The sequence below is a fragment of the Eleutherodactylus coqui genome, chromosome 10, assembly GCF_035609145.1.
Source record: "Eleutherodactylus coqui strain aEleCoq1 chromosome 10, aEleCoq1.hap1, whole genome shotgun sequence".
In the NCBI taxonomy this organism is placed as follows: Eukaryota; Metazoa; Chordata; class Amphibia; order Anura; family Eleutherodactylidae; genus Eleutherodactylus; species Eleutherodactylus coqui.
Genome location: NC_089846.1, coordinates 76,236,712 through 76,262,945, shown reverse-complemented (window position 1 = coordinate 76,262,945; position 26,234 = coordinate 76,236,712). Strand labels below are relative to the sequence as shown.

The following is a 26,234-nucleotide window of genomic DNA, read 5'->3' as shown; positions in this document are numbered from 1 at the left end:
CGATATATCAAAATATCGATAGTTTTCCACCGATATTTTACAATAATCGATAGTTTGTTCAGCGTTAGTCGATACTATTGACTATCGATATTTTTGTGTCGATGTCCCAACCTTAGCTTGTCTGTACATTAACCTGACAAACCATAAATTTCAATGGGGTCATTGGGGAACCCATAACATAGAAAGGGGTGATCTAATGTGAACATACTGGCAATGATGGAACCCTCCTGGCATTGGGCTATACCTTTACCTATACCTCACATTAGTGTATGCATTATGTTCAGTGATTACTGCTGAGCGATTAACAGAAAGTGTGAAAATCTTGGGTCTGAGGACAGTCATCTATAGGGATTGTTTCCCTTCTACCTATCCTCAGGATAGGTCATCAATAGCAGATTGGTGGGAATCCCCCTGGGGACCCCTGGCAGTTAACAGTTCCCCCTAGTAAAAGTCTATGTGTACTGAGCTGTTTTGCTGCAGGCATCTCCATAGATTACACAGTGGCCTGGATTGGTACTGCAAGCTGAGTCCCATTCACTTCAGTAGGACTCAGCCTACAGTACCAACCCAGGCCACTGCATAATGTATAGAGCTGTCTGCTTTCTGCAGGAAAACACCTCCTTACACTAAGGGCTTATTTACACAAGCGTATATTGGTCGTGTTTTGACGGCCGGCCGATATACTCTCCCATCTAACCTTCCCTCCCCCTCATTGGCTCTCTGCCGCTCTCCTCCAGTCCGGCGTTTGCAATGGCAGTCGACGGGGCGGAGCTTAGCTCTGCTCTGTTCTGCCCACTCCGATTGCTGGCTATGGACAAGGGATGGGGAGGAGCGGGAGCTTAGCTCCGCCCACTCCCATTGCAAACCACTCGGAGGGGAGGAGAGAGACAGGGAGCCAGTGAAGGGAAGGGGGAACTGCTTAGGTGGGAGCGTATATATCGGCCGGCCGTGAAAACCCGAATGATATACGCTCGTATAAATAAGCCCTAAGGCAGCAACCCGGAGGAACAGCTGATCCCTGGGGGCGTCCCGGTGACGGACGCTACGAATCTACTACTGATGACCTATCCTGAGAATAGCTAGAAGTGAAGCAAGGACTTTACATCATCCAGAGCCAACATTAATGTCTAAAGAAAAACATTTTACCAGATTCTCCTATCTTGTTTCAAGGATCTCTATTTCCAACCTTCGGCTCTCCAACTGTTGCAAAATTACAATTCTCATCATGTACTACATGCTGGGAGTTGAAGTTTTGCAACAACTGGAGCACCAAAGGTTGAAGGCCACTTGTGCAGATTGAGGCCTTGGAAGGTCTTTGTAATCCTGAAAACTAGAAAATGTGATTAACTCACCATCTCCATGCTAGAAACATACACAGCACCAATAATACTGTAACATTATACTGTACATATATTTAAAGGCTCTTGCACACTGGCGATAGATGTTCATGCGATGCGAGAGGGAGCGAAAACGCACAATTATGAAACCAATGATTGTTAATGATTTCATTGTCATTTGCGATGTGTTCACTCAAGCCAAGTTGTGATAAAAAAAAATGTACGATATCGCCCATTGGTTTCAATGGGGCCGGCCCCATTTAAATCAATGAGAGAAGATCGCGAAACAGTCTAGGAATCCCCATAGTGAGGAGAGAGAGGGGGGCAGAGCTACAGGGGATCTCCTATATATCTCCCCATATGGGGGAGGTGGGGTGCGGGGCTAGAGGGCTTTCCTGAGAGCGGTGGGCAGGGCTACAGGGGTTCTCATAGTGTTTCTGCTCTAGCCAAGAGAGAGTGCTGGGCTAGAGCGGTTCTCATAGTGATTCCTTTCTAGCCAAGAGGGGGCAGGGCTAGAGGGATCCACCCTCTGGTCCCATCTCCTCTATTGGCTAGAGAAAAATCACTATGAGAAGCCCTCTATCCCCGCCCCCCACTCTCGGAGAAGCCCTGGGAAAGCTGCCGCCGGCCCCATTAAAAAGAATGGGCAGTATCGCAGATTTTTTTTTTTATTGCAACTTGGCTTGAGTGAACATATTGCAAATGAGAATGAAACCATGGAAAATTATTGGTTCAAGATCATGCGTTTTCACTCGCTCTCGCATCACAAGAAAATCTATCGCCAGTGGGCAAGAGCCCTAAAGCTTGTCTCCATCTGCTACATAATGTCTCCCTAAAATGTCCAGCTCTTCACAGAGACAGCATAATTCTTAAAATATTTGATTTTCCTCCGCTTTCTCATTGTTTTATAGCTTGGAGCTTTATGATTTCCTGTGCCGTGTCCTTATGTTTCCTGTTTAGTGTGGGGGGGCTAATACAAGATATGATATTGTATACCTGATAGAACGCCCTGTGAGCAGCCAAGTCATATGCAGTCTAAGACCCTGATGCTGTGCCGGCGTCATGTGGATATACAACTAGCATGAACATGTCCTCGTGGGCAACAGTGGAAATAATACTCCAAAGATAAATATTTCAAGAATCTCTCTGACTCCAATATGCAAGAACTCAATATGGACCTAAATGGAGTATACGTAAGGCTGTACGAGTTTTGTGCGTTCTGAAATGTACAAAACTGACACAGAAAGAGAACGCATTGTTTTCATTGGGTTTAATTACATTTGTGATTCTCCTCTCGCAACGATGCTGCAAGATAGTGAAATTGCTACATGCCCTATTTTTCTGTGAGATCGCAGAAAACTCACCCATTATTTGTTATGAACAAGTTAAAAATCACACTGCATTTACATACGAGTTTAATGCACATGCGATTTTTAATTTCCCACACGTGATTTTTAATCACAATATGAAAATCGCATGTTCAGTGCTACAATGCCATTTGCTCGCAAATTGCATTGTACTCGCAGAGGAAATCGCAATTTACCAGCGCGATATTGGTCCGAATTTCTCAGAACGACATCTCACTCGTCTGTGTAAATACAGTGAAATGGAGGGTCCTGCTGATAAAGCCAACCACAATATGGAGGCACCTCAGATCTGGGAAAGAGTCCAAACTTGTCATGACCCATCCATACTTGGGAGGTCTCCATCACGGATTCAGGTTCCTTTTGGGTACATGTGAGAGTGAGCCCATAACAGACCATTAGGAAGGTCCTGTCAGTCACTGTAAGAGATCCTTGCTCCATATTTAGCTCTTAATACATCGTACTCCATGTCATTGTGAGCTACAACGTTCATGAGACGTCAAATATAAAAACTATGACAAACAAAGTAGAGGGGCTGCCTGTAGCAACCATGAGATAAACGGTAAAACCTGGTCTGATTGCTTCCTTACAGGATTCCCGTTTTAGCTTCATGTGTTCTTAGTTCACACGTTAAAACGCAAATATGAATATACTGGTTAATGTCTAAATGTTAAATGGTAACTCCACCCAAAGCAAAAACATTGATGATAATCCAATGTGATTTTTTGGCTCCGTCTGGATCTTGGAGAGTTGCAGTAGACGCTCCACCATCAACCACGTGAGCATCCACTCATTGAAAATGTATAGGGCAAGTGAGCCAACACCCACTGAAAGTGGAAAACAAGTGATTAGGAGGAAGTGTTGAAGTTACGGTAGTATTACCACCATCTGCGACAGGTCCATTTGATGTGATTTGATAGTATTAGGGTGGAGTTACCCTTTACGCTGCCCAAACCATGCATTCTTATAGTACCAACCTAGCAAAAAAGAGCAATTCCACCATTATGGTATTTAGATAATTTCAATTTGTGTTAGAGTATATACAACAGAAGGGCAAGAAAAAGAATTGCCCCCCTAATTTCTTTAGCAAAACAAAACTTTGGAGGCCAAATGGCCTTTGTATTGGAGTGACAATCCTTGTGAGCGTCAAAGGGAGCATTGGTTGTCACTTTTGAACTCCAATGAGTTATAATCCGGGGGTGACCGGCTACAGTTATAGGATTGTGGATTTCCAAGAATGGGTGGAGCTGCTCTTAATAAAATGTTGATATTATACACAGATTATTTTTTTTACATGGTTCCGGCATCTCATGACTGAACAAGCTATGAATTTATATCTATGAGTGTTCGGTGTGTCATTAACGCTATCGGACAGGGTGATCATGGGATGATTCAGACAGAAGACAGGTGATATAATGAAATTCACCCTTCTTACCAGCCCTTCCTGTCTTCTTCATTAATCATAAACCTGCGCACTTTCCCATCCCAGTGTGAGGCACTACTGCGCTGTGGGATATGTTGGCGCTATATAAATAAAGGATAATAATGGTAATAATTCTTCATATTGGCAATTTTCCTCACCTCCCTTCCTTTAATGTTCATTACTGCACTTCCGACTCCTCATGTCTTCCTCAACACCTAAAGGGGTTTTCTGGTCAGATGTAAATGAAGATTAAAAGGGATATGGCCAAGGTTAAAAGGGATCTTGGCCATTTGCGGCATAGCCATAGGGTATGCCATAAATGCCTTGCCGCAGGTCTCACACCTTTTGAGAGAACAGGAATCCCATTATCCTCGTTTGCGGATTTAAAGCAACCCTCCAGTTTCAGGACAAAATTCTGTCCCAGAACCAGAGGGGGTGAAGAGTATATTACCGTCACTGCCGGACCTCTGATCCGCTGGTTTTGGGGTCCCGGTTTCAATATTCAATCAAGATGTAATCTTCAGACTACCTAATTCCCACAGTTAGACTACCAATGCACTATAACTGCTCTCTGATTGGCCAGGGTGCTCATGTGATCAGTGCTGATCATTCAGAGAGCAGTTCACATGTAGCGACACAGAAGAGTCACAACATAATTGCATTGATAGTTCTAGGAAATTGCATGCATGTGACTTTAAATGTGCTCTTAGTATTTTGTAAAATCTCTCATCTTGAATGTAGTGGCTAGCATACAGATAATTTAGATAAGTATAAAACAGTCTGAAAAAATCCCAATGACTCAGCTCTTCTAGTTAGCCAATTAGCACTAAACTGATGGGAGGAGCAAACGTTACATAAGTTGTTGTAATGTTCCAGAAGGTTCACGAGTGCAGTTTAGAAGAAGGCAGATAATGTTGTAGTGCAAAGTGTGATCTTAAGACAGTTGGTTTAAGGGATAGATCCCTAAACCAAACAGCCAGTTCTGGTTGTGAGGAAAAAGGTACATAAGTGCAGGTTGCACATTTTCGTGGCCGTGGTGGAAAACCCACATCAGTGCGTAAGCAAACACAAAGCCGGCGGCACTTTCAGCCACCACCTTCAGGATGGGATTTAGAAATTTGGATTGAAAAGACATTAGCCTTCATCATCTGAATGTTAAATAAACGTGAGTTAACTGTTACACTTCCTGTTTCCTTTGATTTTCTGACACTGGGGGATATTGTGCTGTACTGGGACAACACATCTGAAAACAGAGACCAGCCCTTACCATCAACCTCATAGAATTTCACTATAGAGGAGCTGGACATAAACCGTAATCGCCATTGTGAACATCACCTCCCACTCTGGTAGTCTACACACAATGTGCATTAGGTAGTTAGAAAATTGTGGGGGTCATCTTAGATGGCTGAAAACACGATCCAGAACTGAGAGGATCAGATGGACAGCTGAGATGTTCAACTGCAAGTAATTATACCCACGTCCAGTCCCAATACTATATACCCCCCTTCAGTCTCAGAACAGAATTTTGTCTAGAATCGGAAGGTTGCTCTAAGGCTGCTATCAATATCAATTTTCTCATTAAAATCAATGAACAGTTGGCTAGCTTGTCTATGGAAGTTATGGAAAGAGCCAAACATTTTGAATCACCAAAACTGAGCTCTAAAAAAGAAACCAGTCCTCCTTGCATATGCGGGTCCCAGATGTGCATCATCCATCAAGCAAGCATTTATTGCACACTTGATGGATATGTCATAAATACACCAGATGGGAATACTACTTCATTATTTCCTTGAAAAATCTAAGATTTCCAAGAAGGGATCCCTGTCCTTGTCTATGACGGTTGACTGACTGAACAGAATCTTCCTTCTCTGGGAATATTAGATTATCCAAGTTGGGTTTTCTTCAGTATTCCCCCAGAATTATCTGTGCTAGGTGTATCTCGGGGTCGCTACATCATCCCTACAGCCTTCGTATTTACTAGAGGGAGTGTTGTCTGATAGGATATTTAATGGGAAACTGGCTTTGCAAAACACAATTGTTAACTACACGGTCCCAGACTCTGTACTGAATCATAATTTAGCTTTATCCTAAGCAGCAGGACACAACACAACACTAAATCTCCACGTTCTTGTTGAGATCCCGAGTTGCCACTTACACTGAAGACAAGGGCTGGTGGCAAGTATTCATATATAGTTCCAGCACTTCCCATCTCAGGTATGAGGGAGATAAATATGGCCCAGGGAATCCCCCTCTACGTATCACGGTACTTGCTTTATTCTCTTATTCTTGATACATGCTCACGTCATATAACAGTAAGTATATAAGAAACCCCCTTCAGTATATATCCATCAGAAGAGAGACATATAAAGAAGGTGGGCACATGTAGTCAGATGTCCTACAGCCATGAATGGGCAGGTAGCCATCATCCTGTCCTCAGGCCCCATGGGCACCTCTAGCGCATGGGGACCCAATCCCCCCTTCTCTATGAGAAAAGAAGAGGATAGGGTCATCGCACAGAGATTTTCCAGCATGTCAGAGAATCTGTGTGTGTGATATCGAGCACTTCCAACCTGCATGTATGGCCTGCTTAAGAATCATTAATAAACTGTCACCTGGGGACTAGGTACGAATCACAATATATGAAGTCCCCCACTAATATTACGTTAATGGTATAGGCTCTACTTTTCTTGTACTAAATCCGCTAAATCTGAAGATTTGGTCTTTGCCCGCCATAATTCTCTCTCTCCAAATATATATTGCTTCAGCTTTCTTTAGTTTTTTTTTGTTGCCCTCCCTGCTCTTTCCCCAGATGACAGACAGGACAGGGTGTGATGGTGATGTCACACACAAAGGCACAATGACATTGTAATTTCCACCTGAGCCTCGATAAGTCTCCTCTTCATATCGATTGGTTCTTGCGTGTGGTCCTTCCGAATCTCCTCCTCCACCAGCATCAACCTGGAAGGGTGAAACAAAAATGGCCGCTGAAAGCACCAAAGCCAAATGGACAAGATACCTGGAACCTTTCCAACAGTCGAAGGCTGGTGTCACTCGAGGAGATTTCTGAACGCTATATATGATAATACAGTATACTACTATAATAAGTAACAATGGTAAATGCAAAGATTCAAATCTATGACACAGAGAACATTTGAGTGATGACTCATACTCTGTTCATCCCTACAGGTCAAGGCACAACCCAAAGAGACCCAGAATTCGTCCCTGAGTGACACCACCTTGAGGAGACCACAGAATACCCAGAGGAACATGTGTGTAATATGTAGCATGATGTAGTCCAGGAACAGTATAGCACTGCAAATTTGGGCAAAGCCAGCAATTTGTTAACTCCAGCCACAATGTATCGGCTCCATGACAACCATATATAGAACAATTTCCTATTTATGTCTTTAGAGATTTTCTTGCAATGTGTAAAACTTGTGTGATGAAAGTTTGCAGAATGAAAGCACCCAATTTGAAAGTAGCCATAGACATCAGTAGATCACTGCACAGCCATGGTGGTTTTGGCAGGATCAGTAGACGGGTCTGATGTCTACTGGCTCCATGTCATACACGAGACCTCTCACTGGCCTTGATGGCTTGCTACCAGCAACAGACGGCAGTAGATTATCCACAGGCTTAGTCTATCTTTCATCCACATAGGGTAAGACCACATGTGGAGACATTTTTATTCACTACAGATCTCAAAGCAAATCTGTGGCAAATCGGCATGGAGTCTGCTGCAAAATGTGCAGTTGTTACTTTCAGATTGTGCGTGGCATTCACCCTATGCATGGAAGGATGGAATCGACAGACAAAATCAGTGGCATTTCAGCAACAAATGTGGAATTGAAAATCTGCAGTACGCTCATTTTTCAGCGCTCAACCACTAGTATTGCACTGTAATTTTCTGCAGATTTGCAGTTCACACCACAAGTCTGCATTAAGTACGCCACATCCGAAAATTGCCTTAAAGGTTCAGAACAATCGCAGACAGTCTGTATATTGGAACATTTATAGACACACAGCCAGATGTTACATGTAAGCAAGAGGATATTTTAAAATGTCTCCTACAGTGTCATGGTGTGGTGTGACCATATGGTACTACTGGCGACCGATGGTGTGGTAATGGCGGTGTGCAATAGTATGATACTGGCGGGATAATGTGGTACTAGTATGGTGCAATCATGTGATAGTATGGTGTGATACTGGTGGTGCACATTGATATGATACTCATGTGACAGTGTGTTATTGGTGTGTTGCAATAATATGGTTCTATGGTATGGTGCGATGATATGGTAATATTGTGGTCTAATGGTGTGATAATAATGTGCTGCTGTAAGAGGGGTGCAAGTTGCTATCAAGAGCCGGCAGGAATGAGGGTATGTGACTCTGAGTGGGACGAGACCAGAAGAAAGTTGGGTGGTGTAGAAGGAGTTAGGCCGCGGGCAGAGGTAAGAGGAATTGCTCCTGTTTTGATGCAAAAAAAAAATTGCCCTATGGGTAAAGCCTGCTCTAAGGAGCAGAAACAGAGAAGTGCAAGAACTCGGAAGTCAAGCGGTCATTTATTTCCTACCTTCCAACAACAGAAGGAAAAGTATCACTACTAGAGATGAGCGAACGTACTCGGTAAGGGCGATTTCGCAATCGAGCACCGCGATTTTCGAGTACTTCACTACTCGGGTGAAAAGTACTCGGGTGCGCTGTGGGTGAGCGGGGGGGTTGCAGCGGGGAGTGGGGGGGGGGGGAGAGGGAAAGAGAGAGGGCTCCCCCCTGTTCCCCCCCACTCCCCTCTGCAACCCCCCGCCCCACAGCACACCCGAGTACTTTTCACCCGAGTAGTGAAGTACTCGAAAATCGCGGTGCTCGATTGCGAAATCGCCCTTACCGAGTACGTTCGCTCATCTCTAATCACTACCAACAAATGGGTAGGAACTACTGTTAACCCCGTCAATGGGAACAAATGATTAACCCCAGTAAAGAGGTACAAGTTATTGTTCTCTTACTGCTAGCGTGGAAACAGAGACTGTTATCGGACATAAAACTCGGTACTCCAGAGTCCGGGACTTCAGTGCTGTTTTATTAAAGTTTAATGTTTAAAAACATGAATGATCACCCCTGGGCATTGCCCACAGGGCCCACTGTAAGACTCGGCCCTCTCCCGAACCAGTGTGACCAGAACTGGGCCCTGAATCCTTAATGTCCCTTATACCCACACAGAAAGATAAAGGGACTGTAACTTACTTCAGGGAGCTTAGCTTGGCGCTTCCATACCCGGGGTCAGACCACTTAGTTACCAAAGAGTCTGTCACCCACCATGAGAACAAGGGAAGTCCGCAAACTGCCTTCCTAGCCCTCTCACACTGCCATAGCATGATACTGGTGCGACAGCAGTGTAGTCCTATAGTGTGGTGCAATGGTGTGGTGCGATGGTATGATGGCATGGTGTGATGGAATAGTGGCGTGGTATTGGTATGGTGCAATGGTAAGATGCGATGGTATAATGATATGGTACTGGTGTGGTATTGGTGTTGTGTGATGGTATGATTGTATTGTATTGGTTTTGTGTATTAGTATGGTGGTGTGGTATTGGTGTGGTGCGATGGTATGGTGGTGTGGTACTGGTGTGATGCGATGGTATGATGGTGTGGTACTCGTGTTGTGTGGTGGTATGGTACTGGTGTTGTGCAATGCTATGGTACTAGTGTGGTGCAATGGTAGAATGGTGTGGTGTGATTGTGTGATATTTGTGTGGTGGGATGGTATGATGGTGTGGTACAGGTGTGGTGCATTGGTATAATGATGTAGTACTGGCGTGGTGCAATGGTACGATGGTGTGGTGCAATGCTATGGTACTGGTGAGATGGTATGATGGCGTGGTACTGGTGTGGTGCAATGCTATGGTACTGGTGTGGTGCGATGGTATGATGGTGTGGTACTGGTGTAGTGCAATGCTATGGTAGTGATGTGATGGTTTGATGGTGTGGTGCGATGGTATGATGGTGTGGTACTGGTGTGCTGCAATGCTATGGTAGTAATGTGATGCGATTGTATGATGGTGTGGTGCAATGCTATGGTACTGGTGTGGTGTGATGGTAGGATGGCGTTTTACTGGTGTGGTGCAATACTGCTATAGTATGGAGAATTCTGTATGTTATTCTCCTGCTTCCTCTGGCAGTTGGTGAGACAACCCATTTAATGCACGTGTTCACACCAGGCTGATTTGCTGTGGAATCTCTGCAGTGGTCATTCTGCAGCAGTTCCTCAGTAGAAAATCCGGATCCCAAACTGCACTACTTAGTGTAGAATTTGATGCAAATTTTAAGATGGCTTGTAGTGCAGAATTCAACTCCTCATGTGGTGGTTTCCGCAGTGTATCCGGTGCTACAATTGACATGCTGCAGATTTAAATTCCGCACAGCATGTCAGTTTTCGCATGGGATTTGTGTGGATTTTTTCCGCAGCGTGCGGACGAGATTTTGAAAAATCTCAGAATAAGTTTTGCAAATTTTCCGTGCGGAGGGTCCTTAAGATCCTTCCAGAATAAGCTGCATATAACAGTCATTCCTTCCTGCCACCGCAGAACCCAGTTAGAGCGGTTGGTTACTAGTCAGTCATTCTATTGTGTGCAGCGCGAGCGACTGACTAGTGTATAGAATACAATACATGGACGGAGTCTAAGGAAATGAACAGAGAGCCGCTCTTCTTCTACGGCCCACTGCTAATAAGCAGATGGCGGTGATAAACGGGAGCAGCCAAGCAGTAACCGCAGACATTTATTTCCCTTTTAAATTTAAATCAGAAAATTGCGTCCATCTGCATGAGGGGAGGAGAAGGCAGAAGCGCATAAGTGGTTGAGTGCAATTTATAGCGGGATTTTGTCATTTAAAAAGAAGAAAAGAAAACAAAACATTTTCTCTGGTGCCTGATAAAAAACGCTGCGGGGATCATCAAGTTAATAGAATTTCATCAAAATTATACCAAAGCACAGGAAAAATGTGATAAGAAATATATTACTGGAGAGCCGGGAACATCAAGCAAAGAAGAAAGGAAAAACGGAGGAAGGAAAAGAAATGTTAAAGGAAAATAAAACATGGCTGCTTCAGAAACATACCCAGCCCCATCGACTTGAGATGGGTTGAACCGCAATACCAGAAACAGCCTATGGACAAGAGTGGTGCTCTTTCAAAAAGGAAACAAACGCCTGGTCAATCTTTTCTTATCGCAGTTCTCTTGCAGGCTGCAGCAGGTTTTCATCTGGGATTTGCCTGTGCTTTGCCCTCAATCTTCATAAGCCTTTTGCAGAGAGAAGCCTTCCACAATTGATGTTGCCACCAACTTGCCTTAAGGTGGGGTCTTGTGTTTTTAGAAATGTACAATGATTTTTTTATTAAAAGGGTATTCCTATCCTATAAAGTAATGGCATATTAGTGGTTGGACCTCCTGAGGATGAGGGGGCTGCAGCGGTGCTGTAGCACTGCATTCTCTTCACTATTTTTCCCAACTCCCACTGTACAGGGAGCGGCAGCATTAGTTCAGGTAAATGGGTCTGGTTGCAGTTCCCTGCTTAGCCAGATAGCTGGGGCGCTGTTGAGCAGGGAAAACGCAAGATGGGAACACAGGACTACAACGGTGCTGTCCCCTTCATTCACAAGATCGGTAGAGGCCAGTCCCACAGTCATAAAGTGATGTACTACCCTAGTAATAAACCATCCCTTTACAAGATGGGAAGACCCCTTTCATGGCCAAAAACATCTACAGTATTTCACTCTTTTGAGTTTTTGTTGCTTTTTACAAACTGTATCAAAGATTTCGACATTCTTCTCAATTCTAAGAAATATTACATTTTCTTGCATCCATCCTCCGACTACTTTTAAAACACCTTGTCACTCAGTTGCTAATAGTAGTCTTCCATCAGATACAACTGTGCTTATACTACATTCTCCATGAGATTTCATGTGGTAGATATGTGAATATTGACTACACTCTGAACACCCCACTTCATTAGAGCCCCCCAGGCCGCCTCACGATTGGCGCTTCTCTGTGTGGACATTCTCCCCGTGACCACAAAGCATAAATGTCAGAACCGGCAACTCTCGGGGCCGCCGTGCCCGCACCACCGGTCCGGCGACCCGGGGTACAGGAGCGCGGCGCAGAGGTACCCCGGTTCTTGTGATCTCCCCGGGCCGCTGTAAGACTGGTCGCCGCCGGGTTGCTAGGGAGGCAGCTGGTGCTTCTAGTGTCCTGACTACCAGGCTGGCTTCCCTAGTAACTGTCTGTGCAGCTAGACTGGGGGCGTGTCCCCAGCACCGCCCTGATTAGCCCTGCTGCTGTCAGGCTCCCCGCCCCAATCAGCTTCTGGGGCGGGAGCGCTGACAGCATTTAAATAGGTGTGTTTTCCTCTCAGGCCTCGCCAGTGTTAGTTTGGTTCTCCAGCTGCACCCGCGTTTATCCTGACTGCTCTTGTGACCTCGGCTTTTCTGACACCTGCTTTTGGACTTGACTACGTTTTTGCCTGACCCCTCCGTACTGCGTACCCTCTTGTTGCCTACCCGGATTGTCTGACCATTCTACCGTTGCTTGTCTCAGTGTCTGTTTGTCTCCCGTGTCCCGCTTCCCTAGTGAGGGTAGGGACCGTCGCCCAGTTGTCGCCCTGGGGGTTAGCCCAGGGGGGCAAGTAGGCAGGGACAGGGGTTGCGGGATATCTCAGGGACCCCCATATCCCGGACACTGTCCTGACAGTAACACTGGCCGAACTAAGGTCAGACCCTTGCATCCGCCCGGCAACTTTGAGCCCCTCGATGGAGGCCGTGGCGGCTGTAGCGAACCAGGTCCAGGTCCTTACGACCCTTGCCCAGGACCTAACAGCCCGCTTGCAGCCACGGGAACAAGTGGCAGCTGCAGGTCCCATGCAGCCCTCGTCCGCTCCAGGAACGATGTCAGAACCTCGAGCCACGCTTCCGGATTGCTTCTCCGGAGAGAGAGATCAGTTTTTTGCATTTAGAGAGAGCTGCAAGCTCTACTTTGATCTCCGCCCCCACTCCTCTGGTACTGAATACCAGAAAGTGGGAATCGTAATTACCCGCCTGAGGGGAGAGCCCCAAAAATGGGCTTTCTCGCTACCAGCTGGCTCTCCAGCCCGACTATCCCTTGACGCCTTTTTTTTCGCCCTGGGTCAAATTTATGACGAACCCGACCGGGCGGGCTACGCAGTCTCCAAACTTCTGGCCCTGCGCCAGGGTTGTAAGATGGCGGAGGACTACTGTTCCCAATTCCGTCAACATTGTACGGAATCCCGGTGGAACGATGCCGCCCTAAAAGACTTATTTTTGACCGGTCTGTCTGAGGGTCTCAAGGACCTACTTGTGGCCCACCCAGAGCCTAAAACCCTGGAGCAAGCCATGTCGCTGGCTATTCGAGCCGACCGACGTTTGAGGGCCAGACACGCCGCTCGGACCACCCCACTCCCCACGTCTACTTCTTCGACTGACCCGACCTTTTACCCTCCCACCACCGAGGCCATGGAGCTGGGAGCCGTGAACCCCGAGCAACGACGGGAACACCGCCTGAAGAAGAACCTCTGCTTCTACTGTGGGGAGCCGGGTCACCGCATTGCTACCTGCGCTAAGAAGCCACGGCAGGAAGAACTCCCGCTCCTAGGCAGTTATCGGGGGGACTGTCTAGGAGCCAAGGTACTCCCTGTGTTGTCCAAAATGTTAGTGCCTTGCACCCTAGAATTTCATGCTTTCCACCGTACTGGGCAAGCCTTTGTTGATTCGGGGGCTGCGGCTAATTTCGTTAACTTTAATTTCGTTGCTCAACTGTCCGGGGTTTTGTTACGTTTAGAAACTCCGATTCTGGTTTCAGGAGTGGACTCCACTCCTTTGCAAGCAGGGGTGGTTAATCTGGTGACCCCTGAAGTAAGGTTTACTATAGGAGCCTTACACGTGGAAACCTGCACCTTTCTAGTGATGAGAGATTTGTCTGTGGACGTCGTCCTAGGCCTCCCCTGGCTCCGGGAGCACAACCCGGTAGTAAATTGGGACACGTTGGAACTGGTAAAGTGGGGTCCCCGCTGTGCCAACCACCTTTGTGCGGTGAAGGTGGGAATCTCCACCTGCGAGGGGAGCCCCCTACCAGAATACCTCTCCGAGTTTTCTGACGTGTTCTCCAAACAATTATCTGAAGCTCTGCCCCCTCATAGGGAATGGGACTGTAAAATAGACTTGATTCCTGGGGCCAAACTTCCTAAGGGCCGCATTTATAACGTTACGGTTCCAGAGAGAGAATCCATGAGGGACTACATCCAGGACAGCCTGGCCAAGGGGCACATCCGGCCCTCAGAATCCCCGGTGGGTGCCGGGTTTTTCTTCGTTGAGAAGAAGGATGGGGGTCTCCGGCCCTGTATTGACTATAGAGAGCTAAATAAAATCACAGTCCGAAACCAGTATGCTCTTCCACTCATTCCTGACCTCCTCAACCAGGTCGCTGGTGCCCGATGGTTTTCTAAACTTGATCTCAGGGGAGCATACAACCTCATCCGCATTCGGGAGGGGGATGAGTGGAAAACCGCCTTCAATACGCCCCTCGGGCATTTTGAATACCTAGTTATGCCTTTTGGATTGTGTAACGCCCCCGCCATTTTTCAGGGGTACATGAACTCAGTGTTTCAGGATATCATGGGGGTGTTCGTGGTTGTATATCTAGACGACATTTTGATTTTTTCCTCCGACTTGCCGAGTCACCATACTCACGTTCAGACTGTGCTAGCTCGACTCAGACATAACAAGCTGTTTGCTAAACTCGAGAAATGTGTTTTCGGGGTACAAAAGATATCATTTTTGGGGTATATCATCACGCCATGCGACTTCCAGATGGATCCTGAAAAGGTGAAGGCCATCACGGAGTGGGCCCAGCCAGGGTCGTTGAAAGCCCTTCAACGCTTCCTCGGCTTCGCCAACTACTATCGCAAATTCATTAAAGACTTCTCCGTGGTGGCTAAACCTCTAACGGACCTCACCAGAAAGGGGGCAGATGTGAGGACCTGGTCTTCTGAGGCTCTGAGGGCCTTCAATACCCTAAAGGCGGCGTTCTCGTCTGCACCTGTCCTAGTACAACCGGATCTGTCCAGTCCTTTTGTGGTGGAGGTAGATGCCTCTGAGTTTGGTGTGGGAGCGGTACTGTCCCAAGGTCCCTCCACTCTCACCAACCTTAGACCGTGTGCCTATTTTTCTAGGAAGTTTTCGTCCACCGAACGGAACTATGATATAGGCAACCGGGAATTGCTGGCGATTAAGTGGGCTTTCGAAGAGTGGAGGCATTTTTTGGAAGGAGCCCATCACCAGATTACGGTACTCACTGACCATAAAAACCTCACTTATCTAGATTCCGCTAAGAGGTTAAATGCTCGGCAAGCCCGCTGGGCCTTGTTTTTCTCTCGGTTCAATTTTGTTGTTACCTATAGACCCGGTTCTAAGAATGTCAAGGCTGATGCCCTGTCTAGGAGTTTTGGTTCTCCGGAACCTTCCGAGCCGGAGCCTGAGAGCATTCTCTCCCCTGGGGTGGTCCTCGCTGCTGTCTCCTCCGACCTTTCACCTCTCATTCACGCCGCTCAACAATCTGCTCCTGAAGCCCTTCCGGAAGGCAAATTATTTGTCCCGTTGTCACTGAGATTGAAAGTGTTAGAGGAGACACATGCTTCAGTCCTAGCTGGACACCCCGGTATCAGGGGTACTCTGGAGTTAGCGGCCAGACTCTATTGGTGGCCGCACATGGCCAAGGATGTACGGGTATTTGTGTCCGCGTGCCCGGTTTGCGCAAGGGGGAAGAACCTCAGGAGACGTCCTGAGGGGCCTCTTCTGCCCTTGCCCATTCCGTCCAGGCCATGGTCCCATTTGTCCATGGATTTTATTACTGATCTGCCATCCTCGCTGGGGAATACGGTCATTTGGGTAATAGTTGACCGTTTCTCCAAAATGTCTCATTTTGTTCCACTTGGCAAGTTGCCTAACGCCAAACTTTTGTCTGAGATGTTCATCAAGGAGATTGTTCGGTTACATGGGATCCCCGAGGATATTGTGTCTGATAGAGGGGTTCAGTTCGTCGCTCGCTTCTGGCGAGCCTTCTGTAAAAATCTAAACGTTAATTTGTCCTTTTCCTCCGCTTTCCATCCCGAGAGTAACGGACAAACGGAACGGATGAACCAAGAACTTATCCAGTATCTGCGACTGTTTGTCTCTGATAACCAGCATCAGTGGGCCAACTACTTACCTCTCGCCGAATTTGCTATTAACAACCATGGTAACTCGTCGACCCAACTGTCACCTTTTTTTTGTAACTATGGGTTCCATCCCCGGTTCTCGCTTTCTACTCCTTTGGTCTCGAACAATCCGGCCGCCGACATATCCGCCGAAGAACTGTGCACAGTTTGGGCCCAGGTTCGTAAGAACCTTCAGGGTTCCCAAGAGAAACTGCGTAAATACGCAAATAAAAGACGTACTATCTCTGCACCTTTTGTGGTCGGGGAGCAGGTTTTATTATCATCTAAGAATCTGAGACTTAAGGTTCCCTCCCTGAAACTTGCTCCTCGGTTCATTGGCCCATTTACGGTTTCTCAGGTTATCAACCCGGTGTCATATAAGTTGGCACTTCCTGACCCCTGGAAGGTCCACAAGGTTTTTCACAAGAACTTGCTTAAGAAGTATGTGACTCCAGTTCTCCCCACCCAGAACCCGCCTCCTCCCTCTCTGGTACAGGGGGAACTGGAGTATGAAGTAGAAAGGCTTGTGGATGCCCGACGGGTTAGAGGTGGGCTGCAGTACCTGGTCCACTGGAGAGGATTTGGCCCTGAGGATAGGACGTGGGTCCCTGCCAGGGACGTTCATGCGCCACGCCTAGTCCAGGCATTCCACAGGGCTTTCCCGCTTAAGCCCGCACCTGGCCATGGGGGTCCGGTGTACCCCCGTAGAAGGGGGGGTACTGTCAGAACCGGCAACTCTCGGGGCCGCCGTGCCCGCACCACCGGTCCGGCGACCCGGGGTACAGGAGCGCGGCGCAGAGGTACCCCGGTTCTTGTGATCTCCCCGGGCCGCTGTAAGACTGGTCGCCGCCGGGTTGCTAGGGAGGCAGCTGGTGCTTCTAGTGTCCTGACTACCAGGCTGGCTTCCCTAGTAACTGTCTGTGCAGCTAGACTGGGGGCGTGTCCCCAGCACCGCCCTGATTAGCCCTGCTGCTGTCAGGCTCCCCGCCCCAATCAGCTTCTGGGGCGGGAGCGCTGACAGCATTTAAATAGGTGTGTTTTCCTCTCAGGCCTCGCCAGTGTTAGTTTGGTTCTCCAGCTGCACCCGCGTTTATCCTGACTGCTCTTGTGACCTCGGCTTTTCTGACACCTGCTTTTGGACTTGACTACGTTTTTGCCTGACCCCTCCGTACTGCGTACCCTCTTGTTGCCTACCCGGATTGTCTGACCATTCTACCGTTGCTTGTCTCAGTGTCTGTTTGTCTCCCGTGTCCCGCTTCCCTAGTGAGGGTAGGGACCGTCGCCCAGTTGTCGCCCTGGGGGTTAGCCCAGGGGGGCAAGTAGGCAGGGACAGGGGTTGCGGGATATCTCAGGGACCCCCATATCCCGGACACTGTCCTGACAATAAAATCATGTGACAAGTTTTCCGTGGATCAGTTTCAGTGTGAATCCACATTAGATGGGAAAATCCAGCGATCGGAGCGACTTCCAACTAAGCCAGTCATCGGTGCTGGACTAGCTGGGGGCTCACTGCCAACCGCGGGGGTTTTATTGTGTAATGGTGTGGAGAGTATACAGAGAATGTCACGATCGAGGAAAACATCCAGTGAAAGGGAATCTTGTGGACAGAAACAACTTGTCGATGAAAGGGGAAAAAAAGAGGTCCAATGTACTAACAGACAGGGTCAAACAGATGGGGGTCAAATAGATGGGGTCTAACAGATGAGGTCTAACAGATGGGGGTCTAACAGATGGGGTCTAACAGATGGGGTCTAACAGATGGGGTCTAACAGAGTGACTGCTGAGTGTATCTGTAGTCCACAGCTGCACACTTGTGTTTCTGCGGAGTTGAAGATAACCAACGTGTGCCTTGTGTGTAATATATAGAATCTCATTGTATATTGTGTGTGTATACCTTTAACAGATCTAATCCCATCATGGTCTCGGGGGGCCGGTCCTGGCTGAACTGTGTAATGAAATGGTTTCCAGCTCTTTGATTGGAACAATTTGCTCTTTAAAACGTTTTAGCTTTTGTGTAATAAAAGAGATGCAGAGAATTAGCGAGCGAGGAGATTAGGCGCAGGACGACTTGGAGAGATGTTATTATCCAGGCGCGTCATACATTACACTCTCCTTCAGATTCAAGCAATACGAATTCCCTGAAACCGCCACATTGTGCACAAAAGAACCTCAGGGAGCGAAGGATCTTGGAGGACTGAGAGTGAATGCGTCGGAACGAGTCCGGAAAATCATCAAGTACAGGTAGACGGGGGTTGTATAGTGTCCCATTTACACGGAACGACAGTCGGGTAAACAACTACACGTGTGCCGACGTCACCGCTAAGGTCATCAGCGCTCGTGCAGAGCGTTTACAGACTTCACCGCTGGGTCATGGGCCTCTCGCTCAGGGCTTCACCTGCTATGTGAGCGTTTACATTGAACGACAAGGCAGCGATCCAGCGATGGTTTTCCATGCTGACTTTAAGTCACCGATTACAAGTAGTGAGCGATCTGCACTTACACTGAACGACTATCGCTCCAATTCATTGGTTGGCCCATTAGAGCGGCTCAGCCGGACATCCAGTTATGTGCTGTGAAGATGAGCGTGAAGACAGGTGTATCGGCAGCCATCACCCCTCTACTACAACTATCCACAGCGAGAAGCTGGTTGAGCATGCACACGTACCTTTAACCCCTTCCTGCTGTAGCGCTCTGTTTTTTCTTTTACCTCCTCATTTTCAAAAAAATCTTAACCTAGTTTTCCAGCTACATGAGGGTTTGCTTTTTCTGGGACAAGTTGTATTTGTCAATGGCACCATTAAACGGATCATTGGAAAACTTTTACAAATTTCTAAGTGTAGCAGAATGCCAAAAACACGATTGCGCCATTTTGGGGGTGTTTTCACAACTTTCACTTTGCAGTAAAATATTGTTAAATATTATCAAAACATTTAAAAGTTTAAAAAAAAAACAGCACCATTCCAACTTTTCGCAGATAAAAATAAAAAAGATACACAAAATTGGTGTATTGCTGCAGCTGCAAGAGTCTCGTCTATTAATATATTGCATTAAAGCTGCTAGAAAGAAAAATAAAAATGCAATTCCAGAACTGCTTTTTTTTGGTCACCCAGCCACCACAAAAAAATGAATAAAAAGCAATCACAAAATCATATGTTCCCCAAAGAATCAATAGAAACTGCAGCTCATCCTGCAAAAAACAATCGCCATCAACGGGTAATTAAAAAAGCTCTGGTTGTCACAATGCAGTGACAAAAACAACGTTTTCAAGCTTTTTTCCCTTTTTAAAAGTATTACAACAGAAAAAAACGTAGATTTGGTATTACCATATTCGTACTGACTCAAGGAATAAAGTTATCACGTATTTTTACCACTCTGTGAATACCATAGAGCAACCCTCCCCCCAAATAAATGGCACAATTGTGTTTTATTTACCAATTCACCCACTTCAAACATTTTAAAAGTTTTTCAATACATTAAAAAGTGATCACTTTTAACTTGTACAACTTCTGATTAGTGGGGGTTTGTGGAAGTGGAGATGCAGAAATGCTTACCTTACCGCTGAGCCCCTTTAGCTGTTATTGTTCTTTGTTGGCTCTTCTTGCAACTGAAGACGGATCCATAGACATCCATGCGTCTGTCTTCAGCTATTGAGAGGAGCCGACAAAGAATGATGACAGCCAAAGGGGCACATCGCTTCTGCCTATTCATTTCAGTGATCAGTGGGGTTTTTTAGCACTTGGACCCCAATAATCAAAACTTTTGACATGTCCTTGTAACATTTCAAAAGTTTCTTAAAAGTGCAGTCACTCTTTAAATTTTAATATTTTAGGTCATTTTCTTGGGCAAAATATCAATATTGATTTTTGCACACAGTTAAGAACGTAACGGCAATGGACAACTTTGGAGACTAATTTTTTCACTTTAAGGCCTAGTGCCCACAGCCGTGATGGGCTCCGCAAGCAGAATTCCGCAGCAGAGTCAGTCATGGCGCCGCCCCAGAGACCCCATACTCACCCCCAGATCTGCTACCCGATATCACGCATCCTGTGCCGGCGCACATGTGCACTACAGCGCATGACGCACCGGCAGCGTCAAATGACACACCCACAGCGTCATATGACGCGCCGGCCATGTCATATGACGCGGTGGGCGGGGAAGCGTTTTCACGCTATCTACCACTGTGCTACAGGGGAAGATAGCGTGACAGATGACTTCTATTGACTGCAATGGAAGCCGTCCGCGCGTACACCCGAGGCAAATAGAACATGCCACGGGTGATTACGGGTGCACCGTGAGCATTGCGCTATTAGGTTTAATAGAACCTAATAGCTGCAGGGCAATGCCGCGGATTTACGCCGCATGATACGCAGCGGAAATCCACCTGTGGGAATTAGGCCTAATGCATGCATTTTGTGTTGACAATCATTCTTGGAATAGGGTTTAATCAAAAATGCTGCCCCATTTGTCTTTTGCAGTTTCCACATACCATTGTATCTGGACATTGCAGACTAAGTCTCATTACGAGATCCATCAGTGCAGCTGGACTGATGGCTTAAGCATCTTTTACGCAGGATGACTGTCCCAGCACTGATTTTAAAAAAAACAAAAAAAAAACTATAAAGTTTGAAAAAAAAAAGATATAAAAATAGCCCTATATGCCAGGAAAAAAAGGCGCAGCAAAATTTACTGAGGTGGTTGAAGAGAAAAAAAGTGAGGCCGTAAAACTACCACATGGGTAAAAATCCCTAAATAAATATCTGGTTCTTTAGGACTGAAACACCCTGGCCTATAAGGGGTTAAACAGGCCCACTTCCCCTCCATTCAATGAAGATGATCGCTAAGTGGTGTGGGCTTGTTTAATCCCTTAAGGCTCAGGGTGTTTCAGTTCTAAGGTCTAATGCCCATGGACAGATTTCCGCCGTGTTCCCCGCGGCAGAATAACGCAGCTATTAGGTTCTATTGAACCTAATAGCTTTTCTGCCTGCCAGTGCTCACATGCGTGATTCTGCAACGGGAAAAAAATCACGGCATGTTCTATTTCACCACGTTTTTCCGCAGTGGAGGTCTCCATTAATATAGTATTAACCCCATTGCAGGACGTGTATGGAGGAAGATAGCGCTGCTATCTCCCTCCACACATCGCAAGTGTCAGCTGTTTATTACAGCTGCTACCTGCGGGCAACAGCCCCGCTCGGCCGTGCGGCCGATCAGGACTGTTAACCGTTTAAATGCCGCTGTCAAATCTGTCCTGTACACACCCCTCCCCTCGCGGTGAGATCGGGGGAGCCGTGGGGGTGTCATGGCAGCTGGGGGCCTTCTGAAAGGCCCCATGGCTGTCATGTCAGAATGTCTATCAAGCCATCCCTGAGGGGTGGCATGATAGGCTGCCTGTCAGAATGCAGTATGATGTAATGCTATTGCATTACATCATACTGCATAAGCGATCTAAGCATCGCTAGTTGTTGTCCCCCAGAAGGACTAAAAGAAAAAGTAAAAATAGGAACAGTAAAGTTTTATTAATTATGTAAAACAAAAGTTATAAAAGTAAAAAAAAAAAACTTTTGCCATATTTACAATAAAAAAATCTAAATAACAAAACAAAAAAATGTGTTTGGTATTACTGCATCCGTAAAAGCCCGATCAAAGTAACACATTATTTACTGCGCAAAGTGAACGTCGTCCGAAAAAAAAAAAAAAAAAAGCCAGAAATGCGCTTTTTTGGTCACCCAGTTGCCAAGAACAAAATCTAATAAAAAGTAATCAAAAAGTCCTAAGTATTCTAGAATTCTACTAACGGAAACTACAGGATGTACCGCACAAAATGAGCCATCACACAACTATATCGATGGAAAAATAAAAACGTTATTGTGCGCAGAAGATGGAGACAGAAAATAATTTTAAAAAATTAACTATCTTTAAAAAATACATATAAGTAGTACAGCAAAAAAATACTATATAAGTTTGGTGTTGTAGTAATCGTACTGACCCATAGAATAAGGTTTTCATGTCATTTTTGTTGCAGTTTATGCGCCGTAGAAACAAGATGCGCTGAAAGAGGGCAGAATGTCGGGTTTTATCCATTTCTCTCCACTTAGAAGTTTTTAAAAGTTTTTCAGTACATTATATGGTACATTAAATAGCAACATTGAAAAATACAACTCGTCCTGCAAAAAAAAAACAAGCCTTCATACAGAGATGTCGATGGATAAATAAAGGACTTATGATTTTTTTAAAAGGGGGAGGATAAAATAAAAAAAGGAAACCAGGGGGGCGGAGCTACCTGATGCCGGAGTAAGTTGCTTCTGAGACGCGCTCCGGCGGCCGCGGGTTCTTTAAGGCTTCACAAGCAGTCACAGCGGCGCAGAGAGACGTCATGGGGCGCAAGAGAGCCCAGAACACCTCGGGGCGCACTCCGGAACGCAGTGCAGGCAGTTTGGAGCCGTTCCTGAGACCGCAAGCAGAGGCGGCCGGCGAGCGGGGAAAAATCAAGATGGCGCCGACGGGAGGTCCGGCGCGACCCAGCAGCAGCAGCGTGCAGAAGGAGAGAGCCGCTGAGACGGACGACTCGGACGATAGCGCAAGCTACCAGTCCAGGGAGCCCAGATCCACAAACTGCTCACAGTTGCAGGGAGGATCGCAAAGCAGGTCAGATAAAATCCACCCTGACACGGCAACACCACAGGCCGAGCTACAGCATTCCTCACCAGGCACACAAACAGCAGCGGGGGAGGGGCGGCCCACAAAAGGCACAGAGGAACTGGCAATTTCTCAAGAGCCCTGTAGCCCCCCATGCTCCCCCTATTCATCACCCTCAGGGGCAAACACAAGGGGCCCACGCCAGCACCCTCCACCAGACTCACATTGCGAAGAGGAGCAATGGGATTGGCGTGCACACCTGCGTTCACTCCCCACCAAAAGAGATCTGGACGAATCTCTATATAAGCTCGAACAATCCCACAAAAGAGACATTACAGGTCTACAAAAAGACATCCTGCACGTAGGTCAACGCCTTGGGGAAGTGGAGGAAATACAGGAAAAGCTAATTGACACTGTCGACTCGCACAGAAAGGTCATCCAAGCACAGTCGGCCCAAATTTCGGAGTTGTTTCTTCACTTAGACGACCTTGAAAACCGCCATAGGCGGAACAATTTGCGCATAAGAGGCCTAGACGAAAGGGTCGAGCACAACCAACTTGCCACTTGGGCACAAAAATTCTTCAACGACTTGCTGAAACGCCCACCAGAAGACCTCATAGAGATCGACAGAATACACCGCACTCTGGGCCCGCGCTCCGCAGACCCCGCAAGGCCGCGAGATGTAGTGTGTAGAGTGCACTTCTTCCAGGAGAAAGAACAGATAATGAGAAGCGCTAGAGATGCTGGAAATCTACACTACAAGGGGTCCCCCATTCTCATCCTACAAGATCTTTCCCGCCGCACACTTTAACAAAGAAGAGCACTAAAACCACTACTGACGGCGCTGAAAGATAAAGACATTCTATATCAATGGGGCTACCCCTTCCAACTGCAGGCGCGCAAAGGGAACAAAAGAGCAACCTTTAGGTCCCTGGGGGATCTGCCCAATTTCTTGCACACATTCGAACTCCCGATGATTGACTTACCGGACTGGCCCAGACACGTAGGGGCGTTGGCTCCCGCTGTGGGCTCCCCATGGCAAAGAGCCAGCGACAAAACCAAACGCTGACAACCCAGACCCTCTCTTCTGAGATGCCGACCAACTGTCAAGAGACAAACGCAAGCCGATGTCCCCGCTTGCCCACCCGCTCCAGAGACCCGCTGAGACATCACTAACGCTCCTGAGAACGGAGCCACTAAGCTATAGCCTTAAAAAGTTATTCTGTTTAGCTGTTATATTTGTTCTAGCCGCGGCCGTAATGGGGCACAGCTCCGATGCCAGGTTTCGTTCGTTCCCCAGCAGAGGGTGCAGCCCGGGCGCTGCCACGTAAGGTGTTTTCCTTAAACTGCACTGAGGAAAGTTTAATGGGGCCTCACCCCATATATGTTATCTTTCTCCTGTCTGTTTCTGTGCTGTTCTTTCACCCCCCCTTCCCACCTCTCCCACTTGTGCCTCACCCCCCCCCCACACCCTAAGATTGGTCACCTAGCATTCCAAAACACGCTCACTCAACTACCAGAGATATGGCCAACGTAACAGTCTGCACTTACAATGTTAAAGGCCTGAACACTCCGGGGAAAAGAAGCCAAGTTCTGTATCACTTACATAAGAAAAAAATAATGGTAGCCTTACTGCAAGAGACCCACTTTAAAGCAGACAACATTCCACGCTTTTCCTCTAAATTCTACACCACGTGGGTCCACAGCCCGCACCCCACAAAAAAGGCGAGGGGGGTCTCGGTGGCACTACACAAGTCCTTCCAACATGAGATGATCGATCAAATGGTCGACCCACAGGGCCGTTACATCTTCTTAAAACTAGAGGTCATGAATTCAATAATCTCAATTGCTAACATTTATTTCCCCAATCAGGACCAGATCTCCTTCGGGCTGACAACTTTGAGAAAACTGGCTGACTTCGCCGATGGCTCTGACGTGATCCTAGGCGGCGACCTTAATCTAGTGATGGACCCAGGACTGGACTCGTCGGTTGGTAAGTCCCCCATCTCCCACGCAGCACGTCGCACATTCAAAAAAGAACTAGATAGGCTGAGGTTGGTGGACCTGTGGAGGATTTTGCACCCCGGGGTCAGGGACTATAGCTTCCATTCGGCGGTGCATAACAGCTACAGCCGAATAGACCACCTTTTTATATCCCACAGACTGTTGGACCATGGCCCCTCGTGCTCCATAGGCCCCTTCCTATGGTCAGACCACGCCCCTATCTATGGGGGTCTCTCTAGAGTGGGAGGACCTCCCAAAACATTTCAGTGGAAACTCAACGACAATTTGCTTAACGACGCTGTCTGCGCCGGAGACATCAAAAAAACAATAGAGATGTTCGCGGAAACACACAGGGAGGACCACACAGACCCCCCCATTAAATGGGAGGCCCTGAAGTGCGTCCTACGAGGCGTCTTCATCTCCCATGGATCCCGCTTAAAAAAAGACAGGTCAGCAAAACTGAAAAGACTCTTAGAAGAATTACAGACAAAAGAGAGACTAAACAAAGGTAGACCCACAGAGAACACGAAAGTGGAAATCTCCACAATTCGTCAACAAATCCTCTCGATACTCGACCAAAGGACACTAGGATTCAGAGACAAGATGCGCAGATGCGCGTTCGAGTATGGAGATAAATGTGGGAAATGGCTCTCAAAGACCCTACACCCCAAGGCCCCCCTGACTTATATCCCAAAAATACAAACGCGACAGGGAGGAGTAGCCCACTCAACTACCGAAATTCTCGAGGCCTTCCGCGAATACTATAGCAGCCTATATAACATAGAGACAGACCCCGCTCGGACCCCGAGGGACAGTGAAGTCGAGGAATACCTAGACAGCCACGCTCCTGGACCTATAGATCCAGAAGCGTCCGCGGAAATGGAAGAGGACTTCTCCCCCACAGAGGTCTCAGCCCTCATCAAAGAGCTAAAAGTAGGCAAGAGCCCGGGCCCAGACGGACTGACCCCAAAATTCTATAAACTATTCAAAAACGAATTAGCCCCATTGCTGACCAATTCTTTCAACGCAATAAACAGAGGCTGCCCCTTCCCGACTCAGGCCTTGCAGGCACACCTGGTCGTAATACCCAAACCGGGAAAAGACGCTACGGAGTGCGGTAGTTACAGGCCTATCTCACTCCTAAACGTAGACGTTAAACTTTTCGCCAAGTCAATCGCCACCCGACTTCAGCCATACATCCCAAAACTAATACA

At 47.1% G+C, this 26,234-nt stretch overlaps 1 protein-coding gene across 1 annotated transcript in view; it reads right to left on the bottom strand.

The window, feature by feature from the left end:
* SYNGAP1 (synaptic Ras GTPase activating protein 1) overlaps positions 1-26,234 on the bottom strand; it is a 245,394-nt gene that overhangs the window by 5,728 nt on the left and 213,432 nt on the right. The window contains exon 18 of the mRNA XM_066581328.1: positions 7,001-7,082. Coding sequence (XP_066437425.1) covers positions 7,001-7,082 — 82 coding nt within the window. The remainder of the gene's footprint in view (positions 1-7,000; positions 7,083-26,234) is intronic.